This window comes from Geotrypetes seraphini, chromosome 4, assembly GCF_902459505.1.
Source record: "Geotrypetes seraphini chromosome 4, aGeoSer1.1, whole genome shotgun sequence".
NCBI classification, from domain to species: domain Eukaryota; kingdom Metazoa; phylum Chordata; class Amphibia; order Gymnophiona; family Dermophiidae; genus Geotrypetes; species Geotrypetes seraphini.
This window is the reverse complement of record NC_047087.1, coordinates 286114964-286136787: the sequence shown is the minus strand read 5'-3', so window position 1 is coordinate 286136787 and position 21824 is coordinate 286114964. Positions and strand designations below refer to the sequence as shown.

The following is a 21824-nucleotide window of genomic DNA, read 5'->3' as shown; positions in this document are numbered from 1 at the left end:
GTACTTGGGTATTTAAATTTTGGGGGGAGGGGTAGGGAATTTTTGTTACAGTGACCAAATGCTACAGGAAAGGTGGGAGCAGATGCTGGGGTAGTGGCTGCAAGGAAACGGGGAGAAAGAGAGCACGGGAAAAGTGTGAAAGAGGACAAAAAAAGATTACTTGAGCTATAGAGTTTAGAACAGAACAGCTTGCAACAAAAAAAGTCATCATGTTTTCAAGGAAGACGACGGATCTTCAAAAGCAGTTCTAAAACACGCTCCAAAAAGAAGGGGGTGGAGGCACCAGAGTGAGGCTTAGAACGTTGGAAGCGTGAGAAAAAACTGTTCGAGCACGAGAAAGAGGCTTGAAGCATAACGAAAGAGGCTATTGGAGCACCAAAATGAAGCTTGCAAGTCACACAGAACTGGAAGAGCAGCAAATTGAAGTTTGGAAAAACTCATTACCCTGTATCTTGCATACCGCCGATGCCAAAAAAATCTCCTTATCACCAGTCCTTCACAGCTAGTCCAATTTGTCTGAAAACCTAACCAGTTAACAGCACTGCAGCAAGAGTTCTAACAGCCCCTCTTTAAGTTCCAGTTCCTAACTCCTCCCATTTCTTTACGTTATTCATACGTCTATTTTAAGGTCCAGTCCCTAACTCCTCCCATTTTTTACGTCATTCACGCGTATGCGCAAACGTGGGGGCCGGTAAGCGGCGCCAGAACTGAGGGCCAAGATGGCGGCGTGGTGGGGAAGGGGAGAAGGAACCCTCACCATGGGCAGCATGGAGCTCTTTTCTGTTGGCAGCCCCCTACAGGTACAGTGCAAGCTTGCCGCTTCCAGGCGGGATGGAGATTGTTAACTCTCGGACTCGGATAAGGTCGCTCTCCCGCCGCACATTGGGCTGTGCCGGCAAGCCGGGTGACACGTGGAGGTAGTTCTGGGTTCCCGTGCGTGCGTGGCTGGGGAGGGGGGGGGGGGGAGGAAGCGTCCCACTTGGCCTGGCAGTCGGCGGAGGAGACTAAGGTATTTTTGTCTCGAGCGAGGGCTATATGCCTCTAAGGCGATTCCGACGTTGACACGTGGAGTCTGTGCCGGTTCTTCCTCGGGGAAGAATGGGAAGTGTATGGGTTGGGATTCGGCGCGTTAGTCTGGGCTTGCCTGTGCGTGTTAATCTCCCTTCTTCAAATTGGTGGGGAGGGGGTGGGGCAAACGTTCCCCCCACCTAACCACTGCCTGGGGGAATGGACTTGAGAAAGGCGCAAGGACGAAAAAGAACGCAAATGAAACCGCGTCTGATGTGCTCGTTTGTAGCTTGGGCGTACGTCTGCTTCGCACCCCTACAGGGTTACTTGCCTTCAGCCGGGGGATTACCTCGGTGCACGATCCTGGAGCGTCGGTGTACGCGTTTAGGCGACCGCTCCCTGTCCTCGGGCTCAGTCGGAGGTTCGTCTCGGGGCGGCTTTCTAACGCCACAGTCGGGCCATTATTTGCCCGAGCCGCCGAGCATTTTTCGCAGCTTGATCTTTTCTGTTCGGAGAGCGTTTGGTAAATTAAAACGTGAATCGGTGAGAGCAGCTGGCGAGACGCTCTGCACTCTTTTCAAACACGTGCTGGGTTGTCTGGACCCGGAAATGTCTGGAACTGTTTATGCGGCGAGCTGTCTGCCTTTTTTTTTTTTTTTTTTTTTTTTATCAGGTGATATCTGATTCTGTACAGGAACGAAGCCCAAGTTTTCTCCCTGCTTATTGTGGTATGAATTTGAGGGGGGAGGGCGCTTATTTCTGTACAGGAATGAGGCCCACGGTTTTCCCCACTGCTTGTTGTGGTATGAATTTGAGGAGGGGGGTGTGCGCTTATTTAAATGCGGGCTTGAAGGCCTTATGCGGACCTGCCCTGTATAAGCGCCGTTTCCCAAGTTCCTCTTATTGTTTCCCGAGTAACCACCGCATTTGATCACACACTTTCGCCTGATGAATTAGTAGGTCAGCAGGTGAGAGTGGGTTTGAGGGCGTGTCCTAGTCGCCACATATGGTGTTTTAAATTATCAGTCCTTGATGAATAGAAACTTGTATCTATTTTTTTAAAATATCTATTCAGTGATGGCTAATAGGGCACGGATTTTAGGACTTATTTCTTTGTTTTTAGGAGTTTTGAGCCTTGTGAAATGTTATTGCATTGTTGGAAACTTGGATATAGGCCAAAACATTCTAGACGATATTTTCTTCATTTTGTATTTTGGTAAACCTTTTCGTTTGGATTGCTTTTTATTTCAGATTTTAATTGCTTTGCAAGATTGTTTTTTATTGTATGTCATCTTTAGATTTTTTTTTTTTGGGGGGGGATTAATGTACTCATCTATTACAATTGTTGCTTCTTATCACTTCTATAACACTTGGCAGCATACACAGATTTACAATTATTCCAAAATGGTTTACAATAAAGTTACATACCTAAAATATTGAAACAGGTCAGAAAAGATAAAACCCAAATCAGAAAGATTCAGTCCTTACAATAGGTCAAATGCTCAAAGAAATGCATCAACAAATAATTGTGTTTTCAGCAGTTTCCTGAATGAATTCCTATCTCCACATTTTCGAATTTGGACAAATTTTGATTGAACATTTCTGGTAAATGTGTAACTTAAGTATTCTAGTGTGAAAGAATTAACATGTGGGTAGTCCATCCCTTCTGGAGAGAATTCTTGTAGGGAGCTTCATTAGGTATTTTTTTTCTGTCCTCCCATTTCTCAGTGAGATGGTAAGATCTGGTCTTTTCTGCTCGTGTTTATCAATTACTGTATTTTTCGCTCCATTAGACACACTTTTTCCCCAAAAAAGTGGGTGGAAATTAGGTTATGTCTTATGGAGTGAATACCCAAAGTGTGCCCCCTCCCTGTTATCTTATTCTAATGCGGATGCCCTCCCTTGATGGACGAGGCGCACAAGGTAGCCCTGGCCCCCTCCCTCCTTCCTGACGCCTCCCACGCTTACCCTTTTTTTTTTTTTAAACTTCTGGACTCGGCGCCTCACTGCAAGTGGTGTACCAATCTGGCTGCCTGATTCCCGCCGCTTCTTCTGAGAACTGCCAGCTGCCTCATCTTCCATTGTTTTGCGTAGCGGCGCACCAGGTTGCCTGCCTGGTCCCGCGCTGCTTCCCGCGAGAATTTGGCTCAGAATGATTTTTTTCTTGTTTTCCTCCTCTAAATCTAGGGTGCGTCTTATGGTCAGGAGCGCCTAATGAAGCAAAAAACGGTATATTTGCGGGTTTTTTTGGCTTGAGTGCAAGGCTTTTTAGTGCTGCAGAGGATCACACTTTTGGGCAGCTGAGGTCAAGGATCTGCTTCCAAGTGGCAGACTACTTTGCAGTGCATCCACTTGGATAGCCTGCACACCAGTTTGGGTACTTAGGACCGTTCCTTTGGGAGCAAGGTTTGCCTTAGATTCATTCGTAGTCGGCTTGAGCACGGGCTGAGTGGCTTTGTGGCAGTTTTTCCAGGACGGGTTTGACTGCTTTCCTCCCCCTGTTTGCATGCATGTGATCTGGTGAGGGTTGAGATCTCTGGCTGGTTTGTTGGGCTCAAGAGGAGTCAGAAGACACAAGCAGTCTAGATTCAAGGCTTGTTGAGGCAGAGGTTCTCCATATAAGCTATTTGTAGCTTCCACATTTGCAGCTCCCAGCACACAGCATTTCACAGTGAGTAACAGGCTGACAGTCTGGCAAACAAAATGGTGAGGGGGGGTGTCTTTAAAATCAATATTTTAGTGGAGTTCTGGGGTCAGTTAGGTTCCTCCACTTCTAAAATCGCAATTTTTTATTCCCCAGTGTAGCTCTCCTAGGCTGTATTTGGTGCTAAAATTGCTACTGTTTTGGCCATCTTGGAGTTCCAGATTTAAAAATAAAAGCCTTTGCCTCGGAACATCTTGATTTTGCTTTAAAAACAGACGTGATGGACTCCTCGAGCCAGCATACCTTAGATTCATGCCAAGGTGGATGGCCGTCTGAGGATAATCTGTGTTCCATTGTTGAGGGGAGGGGGCTCTCTGCCTTAGCTTCCTTTGGCCCCTTGAGGGAGTGGTAGTACCCAGTTGGTCTGGCCCTGCAAAAAGTCCATATTTAAACCAGGGAGCAGTACAAATGAATCCCTAGTGAAGTGCATCTGTGGTGCATCCACAAAACCACAGAAAGGAGCTTGGGAGCATCCGCAGGGGCTGTCTGGAAGTCCTGGTCAGGGGTTCCACCCTGAATTCATCAATATGATTGAAGCTTACATAATTAACAAATGGCCGTATTGAACCCTCCCCCCAACAGTGCCATTCATATGATGGAGAAGTTCAGTTTGAGGAAGACAAGGAAGAGGTGGGCTCTATTTCAGTGTCTTTATTCTCCTAGTCATGGTCCTCTGGCAGGAAATGCTGCTTCATCTCTAGGAAGGCAGGCTATGGATGCGAGGGAACCAGGTCAATAACCCCCCTCTCCCTGCCATTTCTGCCCTATCTACTCACAGGCTTTCTCGTTAAACCCCCCCTCCCCAAAAACAAACACACCCCAAAACACCATCAAAGGGCTGTAAATCATTCACTAGGCAGGCCCTGACTATTCAGCTGTGACAGAAATGGGTGGATCCTCTTCTCATTCCATTCAGGGAAGCAGGTAAGTAGCCTTTTGGTGCGGGCAGGGGAGATCCTTAGCACTGTGAGCACCACAGTGCTATAAGCACCTCTGGCATACCTGGACCACTCATCGGCGGCTCTTAATAAAATTCCTTATCTTCTCCATTGAGACTGTGTGGCATCTTCGTGCTAAAACTCCTTTCAGCGTCGGCACTCAACTGTGCTTTGCAAACTATCAGCCCATCAGCTGTGCTTTGGCAGGTCCCTCTCAGCCATTGGCTTTTGACCACATGGCGCATCTTCACATTAAAACTTCTCAAATATGGCAGAGGCTGCGAAATGTGGTTTCCGTTGTTGCAAACAGCTGAGGGTTGATGTGGTTGCCGATGTGACTGAGTACGAGACCATGAGCCGACCTTTCAGGCCTCAGATTTAGCCGCTAAATCTTCAACTGTTGTAGCGGGTTCTCCAAGCCTCCCTCATATGATTCTTAAGGATTCCAGCCACAGATGCGGATTGCCCCTCCATGGATACAGGCACAGGAACCTTTCAGCTGGAGTCAGGTTGTGAGCAATCTTTTTCTTCAGAATTTTTATTAATGCTCCATCAGGCCTATTTGCTCATACAGGCCTAGCTTCTCCTTAAGCTGGCAGCAGTGCTTCTCCTCCCGCCGACCCTTCCATCTCTCCCATCCGAACCCCGCCCGCGAGACCAAATACCTGGTAACAGATGGCAGCACAGGCTGCATAGTGGCCTGTCCTTCTCATGTCCGGCTGTTCCGTGTTGCTGATGACATCATCAGTGATGCGGCACAGGAATGCATGGACATGAGGATGGCAGCCTGTGCTGCCGACGCTGCTGTTTGTTTCCAGGTATTTTGGCTCGCATTCGGGGTTCAGATGGGAGGGAGAGATGAAAGGGTCAGCAGTGTGTGTGCGGCAGGGAGGATGGGAGGGATAGAAAGATGCACAGGGGGATGGGAGGGATAGAAGCTTCAAGGGTTCTGTTGCACAAGGTTTGGGAGGGATAGAAAGATACTGCAGAAGGAGATGGATGAGAGGGGAGGAAAAATGATGCACATGTGGGGAAGAGAAAGGAAATAGAAATAATAGAAATAATTGGAGGAGAGGAAGGGAGAGATGATCATTGTACATTCAAAAATAAGACAGCCCAAAAAAGGCACTAGGTCTTATTTTCGGGAAACACGGTATTTTAATAAAGTTTAAAAAGAAATAATATTCTATAGAATTGTAATTTTATAAACACAAATATAGAGCAAGGATCAACATAACCCCAGTCTCCCCTCCCCTTCACAAATATCTCCTCCACTATTGAGGAAACTGAATAAGCCGGGAGGGGTGGGAAGGGAGGTGACTCATGGAAGATCCTTTATCCCAGGACAAGCAGGCAGCATATTCTCTACACGTGGGTGACATCATCTACGGAGCCTGATCGGACACTCTCGCAAGCAAACTTGCTTGAAGATCTTCAAGTTTCTGAGAGTACTGCACATGCATGGGTGCCTTCCCCCTCGAGCTAGGGGGCACATCTCCTTCTCGTGGCCTCAGTTCTTCGTTTTTCATGGAGCCAGAAGCCCAGTTCCTCTGCTCTGTGAGATCGAAGTGCCTCTTGCACCACGGCTTACTTCGTTTTTTTATTTTCAAGTGAGTTGCTGTGCGGCGCGTTTTCAATTTTAAAAACAAAAACCTTTCCTCTGACTTCCGTCGTTGACCAGGGGCTCTGGGTCCGACTTGGCCGATGAGCCTTGTGAGACTGCGGGATCGCCTGGGCCTATGTCCCAGCCGCTCTTGGGTTTCAAGAAGTGCACTTAGTGCGGTCGGGTGATCTCTATCACCAATCCCCACTGTTGGTGCCTCGGGGCCGACCATTGTTTGGACTCCTGCCCGCGTTGCGCTACCCTTCAACCACGGGCGCTTCGGAGGAGAAGGTCCAGGATCCTCGAGTTGTTTGGAAGCATTGATCCTGCTCCGTCCTTGACCCCCGACTTTGACCTCTGCCCTGGCGGGGGCCTCGGCCTCAAAGGCCTCGACTTCGTCAAAGTAGCCATCGTCTGTCAAACCTTCGACTGCCTCGGTAAAACCTGTGGCTTTGGGTAAGTCTCCTGTTCCTTCCTCAGGTTCTCTACTAAAGAAGCCTGCGGGGTCTCAGGGGGGTGCGGCGGACCATGCCCCATCCAGGCCCCCTTCAAAGCGTGCCTCCACTCACAGGGAATACTCTTCCTTGAGGTCGCCCTCGTTGGAGCGCACTGCTGCATCTCCTCAACCTGATCCGATGGTCTCGGTGCCGATGTTCGAGAACATGCTGAAGGCCATCCTGCAGACGCAGATCTCCTCGGTCCTGAGCAAGCTTGCCCCAGCTTCAACCTCGACCCTGGCTGGCCAGCCTGAGCACCTGCTCGATGCCCTCGAGGGCGGTCTCGACGGCCTCAACAGATTTCCTTGAGCGGGTCCTCCCCTGCTACTTCGAGGCCTGGGTCCCCGCCCCGTGTGCCTCGTTCGAAGCATGCCTCGCAGTCCGCTCCTCCTTTGAGGCTTCCGTCCTCAAAGAGATCAAGAGATTCGCCTCCTCTGGGTAGATCTCTTGCCCCACATTCCTTGAGGCACTTCGTGAGCCGGTGCGGTCTCGCCACACTCCCGTCGGAGGTCCTACCCATCAGTCTCCCCGGGTCAAGGTGGCTCGGGGTCGAGGACTCCTCCATCGAGGCCCTCGGGGAAGTTGGTTTCCCCTCTGGTTCCTCATACCCCAGGCTCTTCCCCCAATGGGGGATGCCACAGGGGGTTTTCGGCCTCTCCGGGCACTCGGAGCAGAGCCTCTTCTCTGTCCTCTCGGGACTTGGATATGCCTGCTCTTTATTCCAGGGAAGGTTCCTCGTCCTTTTCGGCGGCTCGACATTCTGGTTCCTTCTCGCCTCATGAGACCCCTTCTTTGTCTCGGACCTCCTCGTTTGCTCGATTTGTCTCGGATATGGGTAGGGCTCTCCAGCTGGATCTCCAGGCTGAATCCTTATACACCAAGGAATACCTGGAAGAGTTGGAGCTGCTTCATCCCCCTAAGGAGTCCTTGAGGCTTCCTTTGAACCTGGTTCTCAAACAGACCTTCCTCCGTAATCTGGAAGCGCCTTATGCCATCCCGGCCATCCCTTCCAAGGTGGAGTCCCGATACTGGACTGTACTGTGTAAAGGTTTCAAGAGGTCGCAACTCTCCCATCAGTCCCCGGTGGTTGAGTCCTCCCTCAAGAAGGCAAACCCCTCCAGGGTCTATGCTGCCGTCCCCCTGGACATAGAGGGCTGTACGATGGTCAAGTTTGATCGCCGCCTGAATCAAAACTTGAAGATGGCGAACTGTGTCCTGAACTACAATTTTACATTTACTTCCTATCTCAAGCACTACCTGAAAGATATGCAGTCTTTCCTCCCTGATGTCCCCTCCCATCGCCAGCCGGTGTTCAGTCACCTATTGGAGATGTTGTCTAGTATCCGTCTCTATATGCTGCAGGCCGCGTATGACGTTTTCGAGCTGTTGTCCTGGGTCACAGTCTTTGCAGTGGCGATGCGTTGCTTGGCTGCACCTGGTGGACATGGACCCCAATTTGCAGGATCGCTTGGCAAATCTACACCTGTGTGGGAAACGAGCTTTTCGATGACTTGATCGAAGCGGCCACGAAGCATCTCTCACGAGAGAGATCCTTTGCCTCTCTGGTGCACCCTAAGGCGAGAGCCCCTCCTGCTCGACAGTATAAGCTTCCTCAGCGCTATCCGCAGAAGTCCACTCCTCCTCTGTCTCGTCTGCCTCCTCGTCACCCTCAGCAGCAGCGTCCGGCCAAGTCTCAGCCGCCTGTGGCAGCGAAGTCAACGCTGTCTTTTTGACAATTACGGGCCGGACACTCTGGTGTCCTGCACCCTGGAGCCTTCCCATCGGGGGTTGTTTTCATCTTTTTTATCATCGTGGGAGGTGCTGACAACCGACTCTTGGGTCCTCTCCATAATTTGAGAGGGGTACTCTCTTCGCTTTCAGCATGCGCCTCCGGCCCAGTTCTTCTGGGAGTTTCCTTCCGAAGTGGCGCATCTTCCCCTCCTGCTTCAGGAGGCCCAGGCTCTCCTCTGCCTTCGCAGGACTTGCGAGAACTTACGGCAGCCATTCAGAAAGCAGTGCGGGGCCAAGCAGGAGAGCATAAAGCTTGCTCCTGACATCCGTGCTGCTGATCTCTGCACCACAGGCCGGGAAATAAGGAGGAGCCCCTGAGCACCATCTGCAAGGTATCGGTAGGTGCCGCGGGAGGGAGGGAAGCCAGCTGGAGCTGCTGGGCCCATGAGCAAGGGAGGTGGGCTGGAGCCGATGGACCCGGAGCAGGGGGCAAGATTAAAAAATGTACAGGGAGGCTGGCTGGCTGGTTTGGGCCTAGCTGGGTGACCTGGGGCTGGCTTGAGGCAGGCTACCATTAGACGTGCCCATCACTAGATGTGCCCTGTATCCTATCTCGGCCTACCACCAGAGTGGGGGGACAGGGTACAGGACACACCATTTGGTTAAGAATTTTTTCCCTTGATTTTCCTTCTCTACAGGTGGGTGCGTCTTATGGTCAGGTGCGTCTTATGGAGTGAAAAATACGGTACTCAAATAAAGAAGGTAGAAATGGAGATTATTAAAGAAAGATATTTTATTTTTTAAAAAAACCTGGAATATATTGAAAATAAACAGAGAAGAAACAACTTAAAAATGTTTGAATACCTGAATAAATTAATATAAACCGTTCTGAGCTCCCTTGGGAGAACGGTATAGAAAATTGAATGAATAAATAAAGACTTAAATTTTCCTAAATCTCCAGTATTATCTCCACTTGAGATGGTGTGCAAATATTTGAAAGAAACTTTAATGATTCCACAAGACAATTTGCTGCCTATTACCGCGGCTCAATATATATCTACAGGGAAGAAACAGGATAGTTCCACTCCTGTTGAAATGGGAGAAACGGAGAAGGGAGGAATGTATTTAACAGATTTTTTGGAGAATTCCATGATAGTACCGTATTTTCACGCATATAACGCGTGTGTTATACACGATTTTACAAACCGAGTATAACCATGCGCGTTATATTCGTGAGCGCGTTGTACACATTTTTTTTTTACATAGTTCCCCCCCCCCTCGACGTCCGATTCACCCCGCAGGACCGCTCGCACCCACACCCCGAAGGACCGCTTGCACCCCCACAGCCTCCCCACCCCCCGATCATGGAGAAGCTGCCTACCGTTGTCCTGCTGCTTCCTCTGCCGGCGGTCCCGCCCCTTCTCTGAGCCCTGCGTCTGCGCTGCTTCCTCTTCCGGCGGTCCCGCCCTTTCTCTGACGTCAGAGAAAGGGCGGGACCGCCGGAAGAGGAAGCAGCGCAGACGCAGGGCTCAGAGATGGGGCGGGACCGCCGGCAGAGGAAGCAGCAGGACAACGGTAGGCAGCTTCTCCATGATGGGGGTGGGTGGGGAGGCTGTGGGGGTGCGAGTAGTCCTTCGGGGTGTGAGTGCGAGCGGTCCTGCGGGGGGGGGGGTGAATCGGACGTCGGGGGGGGCATCAGGCTTTCAGGGTGGGGACAGGACTTCAAGGGCAAAAGGAGAGTCGGGGCGGCCAGAGGAGAGTTGGGGCGGCATGCGCGGTATATAAAAATTTCTTTACATAAATTACAGTTTCCCACGTGCTATACCCATGTGCGCGTTTTACATGGGTGCGCGGTATATGAGTGAAAATACGGTAGTCACGGAAAGGATTACTCTCTTGGTAACATTTTCCTTGGAGCATGACAGAGACTGTATTTAAACTTTACTTCAGACACATGAATGATAAGTTCTTTGGTTCGGCAATCCGGATTTTTCCTGATTTTGCTCAGGCAACATAGAAGAGGCGAAAATAATTTCTCCTTTATAAGCACAGAGTTTTGGCCCTAGCTGCATCCTACATTTTGAAATTTCCAGCAAAATGCTTTGTTTCACTACAAGGAAAACACTTATTTGAGGGTGTGTCCAGCTATCAGTCGGGAACATGGCAAGTGGAATCAAGAGAAGCAATTTTTCCTACCAATCACTGGCCTCAGCGGGTGATTGAGGCCAGTAGCGTGTTAGATTTCAAGAAAAAATGGGATATTCATGTGGGATCTCTAGGAGAGTAAGAGTAAGAATCAGGGAGTGAATCATTGGTATGGGCAGACTCGATGGGCTGTAGCCCTTTTCTGCCGTCAATTTCTATGTTTCTATGTTTCTAATTTGTATTGCGTGACAAGCTGTCAAGTAAACATGAGCCAGTTCAGATCAGAGTTATAATGATCTATCTTGCTGGTCCTCGAAACTATATTTGGGGTACCACCAGACAGTCAGGTTTTCAGGACACCTCCAATGATTTGCAGTGCCTCCTTTACATGCATATATCTTGAAAACCTGACTGGCTGGGAACCTTTGATCTATCTCAATAGTCATCCTAAACTAGGGTTGTTATTGCTTTATTAAAACTAAAAACTTCCCTAAACAACTGTATAAAACTATTCATGTGTTGAGTATCAGTATTAAAGGTTACAGAGAGCAAACATTGTAAAAGCTGTATGTGGAGAGAGGCAGGCATGCGTTTTCTGTCTCGTAGCTTGTGTTAGTAAAGAAAGAATTTGGTTGTAGAGAGATGTCTTAAACACTGCCATAAATCTTTAACACCCACATTGCGACATTGCTATTCAGAGTGGGAGTTCCGATTTCCCCTGTATTTATAAAATAAATGTTTTCTGTCCATTTCAGTAATGAGATCACTAGTGATTAAAATCTCTGTTTGTAGTGCCACACTTTTGCAGAAGATGAGATCTGTGATGACCTTCCTGACCTTAGCCTGCCATCGCTGGACACAGGAGAAATCCTGGGAACATTCCAAGGCTTCGTTGACACCTCAATCATTTCTATCATTGATGATCCCAGTAGCCAGGGAGAGGTAATGTGCCATCTGAAGAATTGTAAGCTGAATAATGCAGGGTTGGTGGTTTGAGTTGTGTGACTCACCAGCCCTCTGAGGCTCTTTAGTCATACAGTTTCTTGAAAAGTTTCAAAATGTAACATAAGATTATTAAAACCAACTCTTTGACAGACCCACAGACTGTGATACCATCTTACAAGTATGCTTGTGTAATTAACTAAATGTTCAAAGATTGTACAGAGTAGATCTCTCTCGGGCCGTATTTTATACTGATTTTTAGCTCATGAATCATTTTCCCCTTGCTCTCATTATGTTAGGTTGCCATAGTAATACCTTCTAGCTGATTTCATTGCAGGTCAAACTGGATGACTAATTTATTTCAGTCATACCCTTGACAAAGGCCAAACTAAAAACACAGCTGATATTTTAATATCCCTCACATTCTAACTAAACTAGACAAAGTATATACTTTAGTCAGCTTCTTTCTACTTGCATCATCATGGCTCTGTGAGCCTGAGCTGCATGGTACAGGAACTCTTGGGTTATCAAGTTCCTTGAGACAAACACAAAGTGATGCACATCAGGAAGAATAATCCAAATCATTACGTGATGCTAGGGTTCACTACCCAAGAAAAGGATCTGAAATCCTCTGCCTAGTATGTGGCAGATGACAAAAAAGCAACTAGAATGCTAGGAATTATTAGGAATGGGATGGTAAATAAGACCAAGAATATTATAATAAAAATTATGTCCTACTTGTTAATTTTCTTTCCTTCAGACGTAGCAGATGAATCCAGAGACTAGTGGGATAGCACACATCTACCAGCAGGTGGAGATAGAGAACTGATTCACAGGTGTATATCTTGGATGGAGTCCCTCTTGCCAGCCAGTATCGTTTAATGTCCAAGCATCCTAACAATGCAGTTTGCAACCCAGCCAACTTCTCCCAATCATGAGACAGTACCTGTGAGAAAAAAAATCCATGAACAATACCTATCGGGTGGGCTTTGGATTCATCTACTGCGTCTAAAGGAAAGAAACAGGTAGGACATAATTTTTCATTCCTTAGCGCCATCAGCAGATGAATCCAGAGACTAGTTGGATGTAACAAAGCAACCTCAACTTGGGCGGGGCGAACATGACGCCTCTGCAAGCACTGAAGCACCTAAGGATGCCTCTGCACGCTCCACCACATCCAAGCGGTAATGCCTAGAGAACGTGTTGGAAGACGACCAAGTGGCTGCCCTACAAATCTCTTCCAGGGAAAACCCCCTGGACTCCGCCCAAGACGTAGCCATCGCTCTTGTCGAATGAGCATGCAGAGCCACCGGCACCCGCTTATCTGCTAACAAATAAGCAGAAGAAATAGCCTCTCGGATCCACCGAGGCCTTAGAAGCCGCTAAGCCCTTTCTAGGGCCCGAAAAGAGCACAAAGAGGTGATCCGAACGTCAAAAGTCATTAGTAACTTGAAGATAGTGCAAGAGCATTCTCCTTACATCGAGCAAATGCAAGGCAGGAAACCTTGACCCCTCCCCCCAATCCTCTTTCCTGAATGACTGCAGACATGAAATGGAGACACCACCTTTGGAAGAAAGAAGAAACCGTCTGAATCGAAACTCCGGCCTCTGAAAAACGTAAGAATAGATCGATGCAGGATAAAGCCTGCAACTCAGAAACCCGCTTGGCCAAAGCCAGGGCCACCAGAAAAATTGCTTTTAAAGTAACATCCTTGAGTGTGGCGGTATCCAAAGGCTTGAAAGACGCACCTTGCAAACCTTTAAGGACCACCCTCAGACTCCAATCCAGACATGGCCTCCGCAAAGGAGGCTGAATGCAGTTAACCCCCCTTAAGGAACCTTACCACATCAGGGTGAGACCCTAAGGATAAACCAGACACCTTCCCTCTATAACAGACAATAGCCGCTAACTGTACTCGAATGGAATTGAGGCCAACACTTTAACAACCCCTTCTTGCAGGAAGGAAAGAATCAGAGAGGGAAGTCTAAAAAGGAGGAAACCCTAATTGAATGCACCAAGCTTCAAACACCCGCCAGATTCTAGTATAAGTCATAGATGTAGACCTCTTCTTTGCCTGCAGTAGAGTAGAGATAACCTGCTCAGAATTCCCCTTCCGCTGCAGCCTCGACTGTTCAATAGCCAGGCTGTAAGACCACAGCGGAAGGGAGCTTTCCCCTGACCCTACACTTCTGGGACGCAGGCGGATGTCCCCCGCCACCAAGGCGGAGTGACCGGTGACCACCTCCTCCGAGGAATCACACCTGAGGGCTGCTGACAATCCTGAAATAGCCACCCTTCTGCACCGGAGCCGTAAGCTGGATGAAGCTATACTCGCCCTCTCGCCATTCGGAGAGGAAACCCTCTCCACAGATGCCATGGGGCTCTGGGAGGACCAAGGGCCTACCCCACTCCCCGAGCCTGTGGGGGAGCCGGGAAACTTGCCGCAAGGGAATGCAAGGACCCACCACCTGGAGTACCCATCTCCTGGGGAACCAAAGGACCCCCTGGTGGACCCACAACACCACGGAAGGGAGCCTCAGACCCTTCTGACCATAAGGAACCAGAACTCTCGGCCCTAAGGCTCACCAGAGGGACACCCAGAAAGAATCTGCACCTGGAAAAAAACAATCTCAACCATGACCTTTGCTCTCTACACAGAAGACCTCCGAGCCTTATGGAAGCTTGGCCCATTCCGCCAGCAATGAGGCCAGACTCCCCCTCATTCACTTGGCGGAAGGAGCCAAAACCCCATCAAAGAAGCCCTCCGGACCAGGAAACTCTTAATGGGCGGTGAGGGTAGGGAAGGGACCTGGGAGGGCCCAGGTGTTGCCCCTAAAGTCAGAACTGAATCCTGCCGACACCCTGAAGCTCAACTAGAGCCAAAGCAGCAGGAGCAACAGCCTTCCACACAGGAGCCTCAGAGATCCAGGAACTATCGGAACAGCAACCATCCAACCTGCTGGAGACAGAGCATACTGGCTGGCAAGAGGGACTCCATCCAAGATATACACCTGTGAATCAGTTTTCTATCTCCACCTGCTGGTAGATGTGTGCTATCCCACTAGTCTCTGGATTCATCTGCTGATGGCGCTAAGAAATGCCTCTTTCCTTATCAGCAGCAGATGGATCCAGAGACAAGTGGGTTGTGACCATCCATTAGCAGGTGGTGATAGAGAACATCAAAACTGAGCTCTGTCATATAGGATGGTAAATTCAATGGTCATCTAGTATTCTCTATCTCCAGCAGGTGGATGAATGATGTCCCGAATTCCTGGATTCATCTTCTCCTTAGCTCCTGTTTTAGACTACTAATTCAGTTCAGCTTTGGGATGCAGGTTTTCTTCTGGGATCCTACCCAAGGTACACCTGGTGGTGCCGGGTCCCTACCACCCTCTCTGACTGCTTCTCTCCCTCATGAAAAAGATGAAAAACCCATTGAGGAGCAGCTTCTATTAGCAACTGGCTTCCTGGAAGGGCAGTTTGAGCAGACAGTCTGTGCTTCCGCATGGACTGACAGAAGGATGCCTTTCTTGATGTGCTGCACTTCAGAGCTGGTAAAGGCTATACCTTGCCACAATGAGTACAGTTGTTTCTGCTGGGTTTGATTTGGACTCCAGGTGCCCATGCAAGCGAGTCCTTGATGCTACAGTGCTGTTCCCGCTGCTGGCGGCACTGACTTGAGGCCGGAGTTTCCCACATAAGGGTGGGGGAGCTGAAATGCTTGTCCACCTTACTGTATGTGGTGACATCTTTTCTGGTATTGAGCTCTCTGCCTGCCTTTCCCCGCTTCTCCACAGGATGTGGTGATCTTTGGCAGGGCTATTCTACTGTCTTTTGCCTGTTATCAGGCTTTGGCCCAACAGGGGTTGGGTTTGGTACACAACCCTGTAGTCGTATGTTCACTCTCCCCTTTCCTAGCTGGCAACAGTTCCTGCCTTTCCTACCTCTGTTTGGGGCCAGGCTTCAAAAAAAAGATTTGATGGCAGTCAAGGCACGGTTTTCCTTTGTGCTCCTCTCTTGAGATTTGGGGGATCTGCCTATCAACTTAATCTGCCTCAAACAGCTATAGTTGCGCTTCCAGAGAGGCAAGGACTCTTGTGGTCTTAGAGGAAACTGCATTTGGAGCTTGAGGGCAGTCCTGAGCATGGCTGGTAGTTTTTTCTTCTGGTTTCCCTTTGGTGCCTTTTTGAATTGGGTGTATGATGTCTCCATTCCACCATGAAGTCTCGGGCCTCAGCTTGGCTCAATCATCTGTTTCCAATAGTAGGGCTGCTGGAGGGTGTTAGTGGATGGGTTAGTCATGTAAGACTTGTCATGTATCACCTCATTCCTTTTTGCGGGAGATGATTTGCCATCAGGTTACTACTACATAAAAAACAAAAGAAAGACGTGGTGCTAGAAGTACTTCTGTACTCATAGTTTTTGCAAGTACAAGGTAACTCCTCCCTTAATGGACATGCGTTTCCTGGCATTTGGTGAGCCTCCTTGCACCATGGTTATCTTCTGAGGATTTCAGGACAGTATATTAAGGCAAGGGTTCAGGATCCTAAATGACTTGACTTAGGGTAAGACTGTGGGATCCCAATAGATCTCACTTTCTGTCTTAGGGAGTGGTTTCTGTCAGAGTGGTTCTATCCTGCGCCCTGGGATCTTGACAGGGAGGAGGTCAGATAGTTCCCATATTTACCATAAGAGCCATGCTCTGAGGGTGATTTTACCTAATATAGCTCCGTGGTTCTGGTATGCAGCTTTGTATGGGGCACACCCTATTTCTGCCTCTCAAACTGTGTTGCCTCTTGAAGGGGTAAGCAATTCCTCTCTGTTCTCACAGAAAGCTCCTTCCTAACAAGGATTTTCATCTTTGCGGTCTGGATTTGGAATAGAGGATGACATGGGGACTGTTTCCCATGTCAAGTCGCAGCTAACCACGGTAAACCCGCAGGAATGGGGAAAGAAATCGGCCATTTGTCACGGGTACGGGAACAAGGCTTTTCACCACCCCGTGGAGTGTTAAATGGTATTGTCCCCGCAGTAAAGGATCTGCTGCGAGTTGCCTCCCTCCAGACCCCTCTGTGCCAGCAGCGCCCCATCACGATTAAGAGTCCAGCAGTCCCCCTCCCTATCGCGGGTCCAAAAACCTGCGCCTCTCGTCTGGGGCCTACCAGCTTCTTAGAAGCTTTGTCGATGAAGAAGCAACATCGGATGCCTACTCTGGGACCTTCTCCAAGCCGAATCTCTCCTTCCGATGTTTCACCAGAAGGAGGGAGTCGCAGGAAGAACATCAGTTAAGAACATAATTTTTTCCGTATCGCTCCATGATGCAGCCTCACTTTATGTTTTGCATTCAGTTCTAGTCACTGTATCTCAAAAAATGATATAACAGAATTACACAGATTAAAGAAGAGCAACCACAATAATAAAAGCGGATGGAATTCCTTTCATCTGAGGTAAGGCTGAACTGGTTAGGGCTGTTTCGCTTGGAAAAGAGAAGGCTGAGGGGGAATATGATTGAGATCTATAAAATCTTGAGTAATGTAGAATGGGTAAAAATGAATCCATTTTTCACTCTTTCAAAAAGAGCAAAGACCAGGGGACACTTGATGAAATTGCATGGAAATACTTTTAAAAACAGGCGTAAATATTGTTTTCACTCAAAGAATAGTTGGGCTCTGGAACTCAGTATTTATTTATTTCAATTTTCTATACTGTTCTCCAAGGGGAGTTCAGAACAGTTTACATTAATTTATTCAAGTACTCAAAGCATTTTTCCCTACCAGTGGATGTGGTTATAGCGGTTTAATAAAGGGTTTGGACACATTCGTGGAGAAGTCCATAGTCTGCTATTGAGACACACATGGGGGAAGCCTGGGATTAATAGCATGAAATGTTGCTATTCTCTGGGTTTCTGCCAGGTATATGTGACTTGTATTGGCCACTATTGGAATCAGGGTACTGAGTTAAATGGACAATTGATCTGACCCAGTATGGCTATGCTTATGTTCTTATGAGACCAGCATGAAAATTTCAGTACCGCATGGATTGGGCTCAAACAAAGCCACACCGTGCAGGAAAAGAAGCTCCTGCTCTGATTAGGAAAGACTACAACAAATTTTTTTAGAAAGGGCTGTAAAGAATTTGATTGCCATGGCAACCTGGCACTTGGATTTGTTGGGAAAAAAAAAAGCTCTGCACGAGGCCAATGTATTCAAAGCGTGTGCTTGTACAAATTTTCATGCTATATCAAAACCTGTTGTACCCACTTGGCCCTTTAATTTGTGTTTTGTCCAAACCAGAAGAATGTTGGGGTACTATATCATTTCCTTTCTTCTAAGTTAAACATATACCAAAATTATGTGACTATTTCCTTACAGTATAACTAGAGGATATAATATGAGGTTGTGGGTTGGTAAACTTAAGAACATAAGAACTGCCATACTGGGACAGACTGAGGGTCCGTCAAACCCAGTATCCTGTTTCCAACAGTGGCCAACCCAGGTCCCAAGTACGTAGCTAGATCCCAAGTAGTAAAATGAATTCTATGCTGCTTATCCTAAGAATAAGCAGTGGATTTCCTCAAGCCATCTCAATAATGGCCTATGGACTTCTCTTTTAGGAAACTATCCAAATCTTTTTAAACCCTGCTAAGCTAACTGATTTCATCACATTCTCTGGTAATGAATTCCAGAGTTTAATTACATGTTATGTGAAGAAATATTTTCTCCAGTTTGTTTTAAATCTACTATTTAGTAACTTCATCTCGTGCCCCCTAGTCCTAGTATTTTTGGAAAGAGTAAACAAGTGATTCACATCTACCCTTTCCACTCCACTCAGTATTTTATAGACCCTTATCATATCACCCCTGAGCTTTCTCTTCTCCAAGCTGAAGATCCCTAGCCACTTTAGCCTTTTCTCATAGAAGGAATGGGATGACTTCCTATCATTTTTGTTACCCTTCTTTCTACCCTTTCTAAGAACATAAGAATTGCCATACTGGGACAGACAGAAGGTCCATCAAGCACCTAGCTAGATCCAAATTAGAAAAACAGATTCTATGTTTCTTATCCTAGGAATAAGCAGTGGAATTCCGCTATATCTTTGAGATATGACAACCAGAATTGCACATAGCATTTGAAGGGTGGCCGCACCATAGAGTGATACAAGGGTATTATAACATTTTAATCTTTGTTTTCCATTCCTTTCCTGATAATTCCCAACATTCTATTTGCTTTCTTAGCCGCTGCCGCGCTTTGAGCTAAGGGCTTCAACATATCCTCAAGAATGACATCTTGATCCTTTTCCTGGGCAGTGACTTTTAATATAGAACCTAGTATCACGAAGCTATAGTTCAGGTTCCTCTCTCCCACATGCATCACTTTGCACTTGCTCACATAAACGTCATCTGCCATTTTGATGCCCAGTCTTACAAGGTCCTCTTGGCAATTTTTCACAATTCTCTTGCAATTTAGGAGGGCATTCCAGGCATCAGTGTCTTTAAAATATGCTCCTCTTCCTGCCTTTTTTTTATTCTTTCTTTCTTGAATAGATTATAGCTCTGCATTAATGCATTCCAGTAATGGTTCTTGATGAACTGTTTCTAAGGCTGCTGCTAAATCCAAGTTAGTCTCTTCCAAGAGAGTTTTTAGATCCAGAACCTTATTTCCTGTATTACAGGCATTAGAATATCTAGCTTTTCAGATGGTCTTAAACCTGCTGTCATAAAGAGATAAGAACATAAGAATTGCCATCTCCGGATCAGACCCTGGGTCCATCAAGTCCAGTGATCCGCACACGCTGAGGCCCCACCAGGTGTACCCTGGCATAGTTTTAGTCCCCATATCACTGAATGCTTCTCAAGGGAGATGTGCATCTAATTTACCCTTACCCGTATCACTCTATGCCACTCTTAAGGAGATGTGCATCTAGTTTACCCTTAAATCCTAGAACGGTGGATTCTGCAATTACTTTCTCAGAGAGCATTCCAGGTGTCCACTACTCACTGTGTGAAACAGAACTTCCTGATATTCGTCCTGGACCTGTCCTCCCTCAGCTTCAGTCTATGTCCTCTTGTCCGTGTCACATTGGACATTGTAAATAACTGCTTTCCCTGCTCCATTTTGTCGAATCCTTTCAGTATTTTGAAAGTCTTGATCAGATCCCCTCGTAGTCTCCTTCTCAAGGGAGAACAACCCCAGTCTCCTAAGTCGTTCCTTGTAGTCCAGGCTCTCCATACCTTTCACTAGCTTCGTTGCTCGTCTCTGCACCCTCTCTAGCAGTTCTGTTACTAAAACTGTTCTTTTAATTCAGTATAAAATGATACTGGTAATGAAGTGTCACAAAAAATAGTTCAATATGAAAATGTCGCAAAATAGTTCAGTAAGTGCGAAGAGACCTGGTGAAACAGAAGTAACTGTTTTACCAGGCCCTTTGGCACTTTCATAGTCCACCTGTTTATCCACAGTGTCTCTTCAGTTCAGTAATGGGGCATTGTGGGTAAAGTATTCCCATACTTTGCCTGTTCTGTAGCTTGATTTCAGTTTTAGATTTGATTATTCCTAAATTCAAACTTGGGGTACAGGTACAGTGGCTATTTCTCTGCACAGGAGGGCCTTATAATCTAACTCCTGTACCTGGATGAATGGATTTTGAAATGAATTTGGCATATTTCATAAGCACTAAAATAGAATTTACATTTTGCAGACCTTTTATTTCTTTTTGTATTCCTCCTACTTTTATCAATAAAAGACTTTGTGGAACAAAACACTAAAAAAAAGATGTATGATATATAAAGTAAGCCACAATTTTGCCTGTCCATGATGGTAGATTATAGATAGAGTTGATTTCCTAGTTAAAATTCTGGCGACCAGTATAATGTGGACTAGATCAAGCTGATTTATTACCTTATATATGTATTTTATATACAGAGTTTTTGTGGATATTCATGAATATTTATTATTATTGTAATGAATAATCATAATAAAGAATTAAAGATAAAAATAGAAAAGAAAATGTTTTTCAAATGATACTTGGAGGTTTCATTGGAACATTCCTTAGCAACAACAGCAGATGAATCCAGAGACCAATGGGATAGCACACATCTACCAGCAGGTGGAGATAGAAAAACTGATTAACAGGTGGTCCTATTAGCTGGCACTCCTCCTGTATCTTCAGTATGCTCTATCTCCCAGCAGGTGATGGTCGCTATTCAACTAGCTCCTGAATTCTGGCTGTGACTGGAAAATTATTTTCTCCTGTTGAGGTTTTGCTTCAGTGAGACTGCCATTCTATTTCTCCTGTTGAGGTTTCTCTTCAGTGAAGTGGCAATTTTATTTCTCCTGTTGAGGTTTCTCTTCAGTGAGACAGGGGTGTCCGGCTGAACGGTGCCGGCTTTAGGGATTACACCTGGGCCCCCCCAGGTCCCTGCCTTACCCTCCCTCCATTGCTAGAGGGTCTGACTGGGTCTCGATATTTTCTTCTTTCCCTTCTCTATTTAAAAAAAAAGAGACCACAGTTGCTACATTCTGCCCTGTTAGTGCTGCACAACCAGCACTTACTGGCTTCAACCGGCCCTAACAACAAGTTTGTGAGTATGTATGTGTTTTTTACTGTTTGAACTTACAGGTTCGGGAGTCTTAGTACTGTGGATTCGGTCAACATACGTTTAAGGAATGGATATTTTATTGAGGCTAAGTTTTATGACTAGAAATCCGTTGAAGGAGCCAGGACTTTCTCGCCCTTTGCATGCACGCGCTTGGTTTCCTTGTTGGTTACAGCGTGGCAGTAGCGGTGCGATTTCATGCTCGCACTTGTTCTCCTCGTTGGGTTTCAGTGCAGCAGTAGTAGTCCTGTTTATTCTGAGACTCTCTTTCGTCGGTGTTTGTCGCAGCCATGTGCAGCTGATTGTGCAGGTGCCGGTTTATAATAGCGCGCATGAGATGGGACATGTTTTTTCCGGCGCTGTGGGAAGCACTGTATCGTTCTAGTTATTCCCCCGAGTCTGATTTTCTTTCTATGCAGGCCGCGGTAGGGTAAATTTTGCGGGGCTTGAATCTGACTATGTTTCTAGGAGTGTTGATGCAGTGGCCACGTGTCGGCGAGAATCTGGCGTGCGCTTGGGTCTCCGGCGATGGCGGGAGAGCTACAGCGTTCCGGTAGTTTATTTCCAGCTGACTTTGGTCAGGGTATGCCGTGGCTTCTCTACTTTCCGGTTCAGACAAATTGTACGTGTTTCACCAGCTTAGGCAGATTTATATGTCTA

At 47.1% G+C, this 21824-nt stretch overlaps 1 protein-coding gene across 1 annotated transcript in view; it reads left to right on the top strand.

The window, feature by feature from the left end:
* Positions 1 to 642: 642 nt before the first annotated feature.
* PPRC1 (PPARG related coactivator 1) overlaps positions 643 to 21824 on the top strand; it is a 120690-nt gene continuing 99508 nt past the window's right edge. Inside the window, exons 1-2 of the mRNA XM_033942497.1 lie at positions 643 to 800; positions 11419 to 11568. Of these exons, the coding sequence (XP_033798388.1) occupies positions 720 to 800; positions 11419 to 11568 (231 nt within the window). The 5' untranslated portion in view covers positions 643 to 719. The remainder of the gene's footprint in view (positions 801 to 11418; positions 11569 to 21824) is intronic.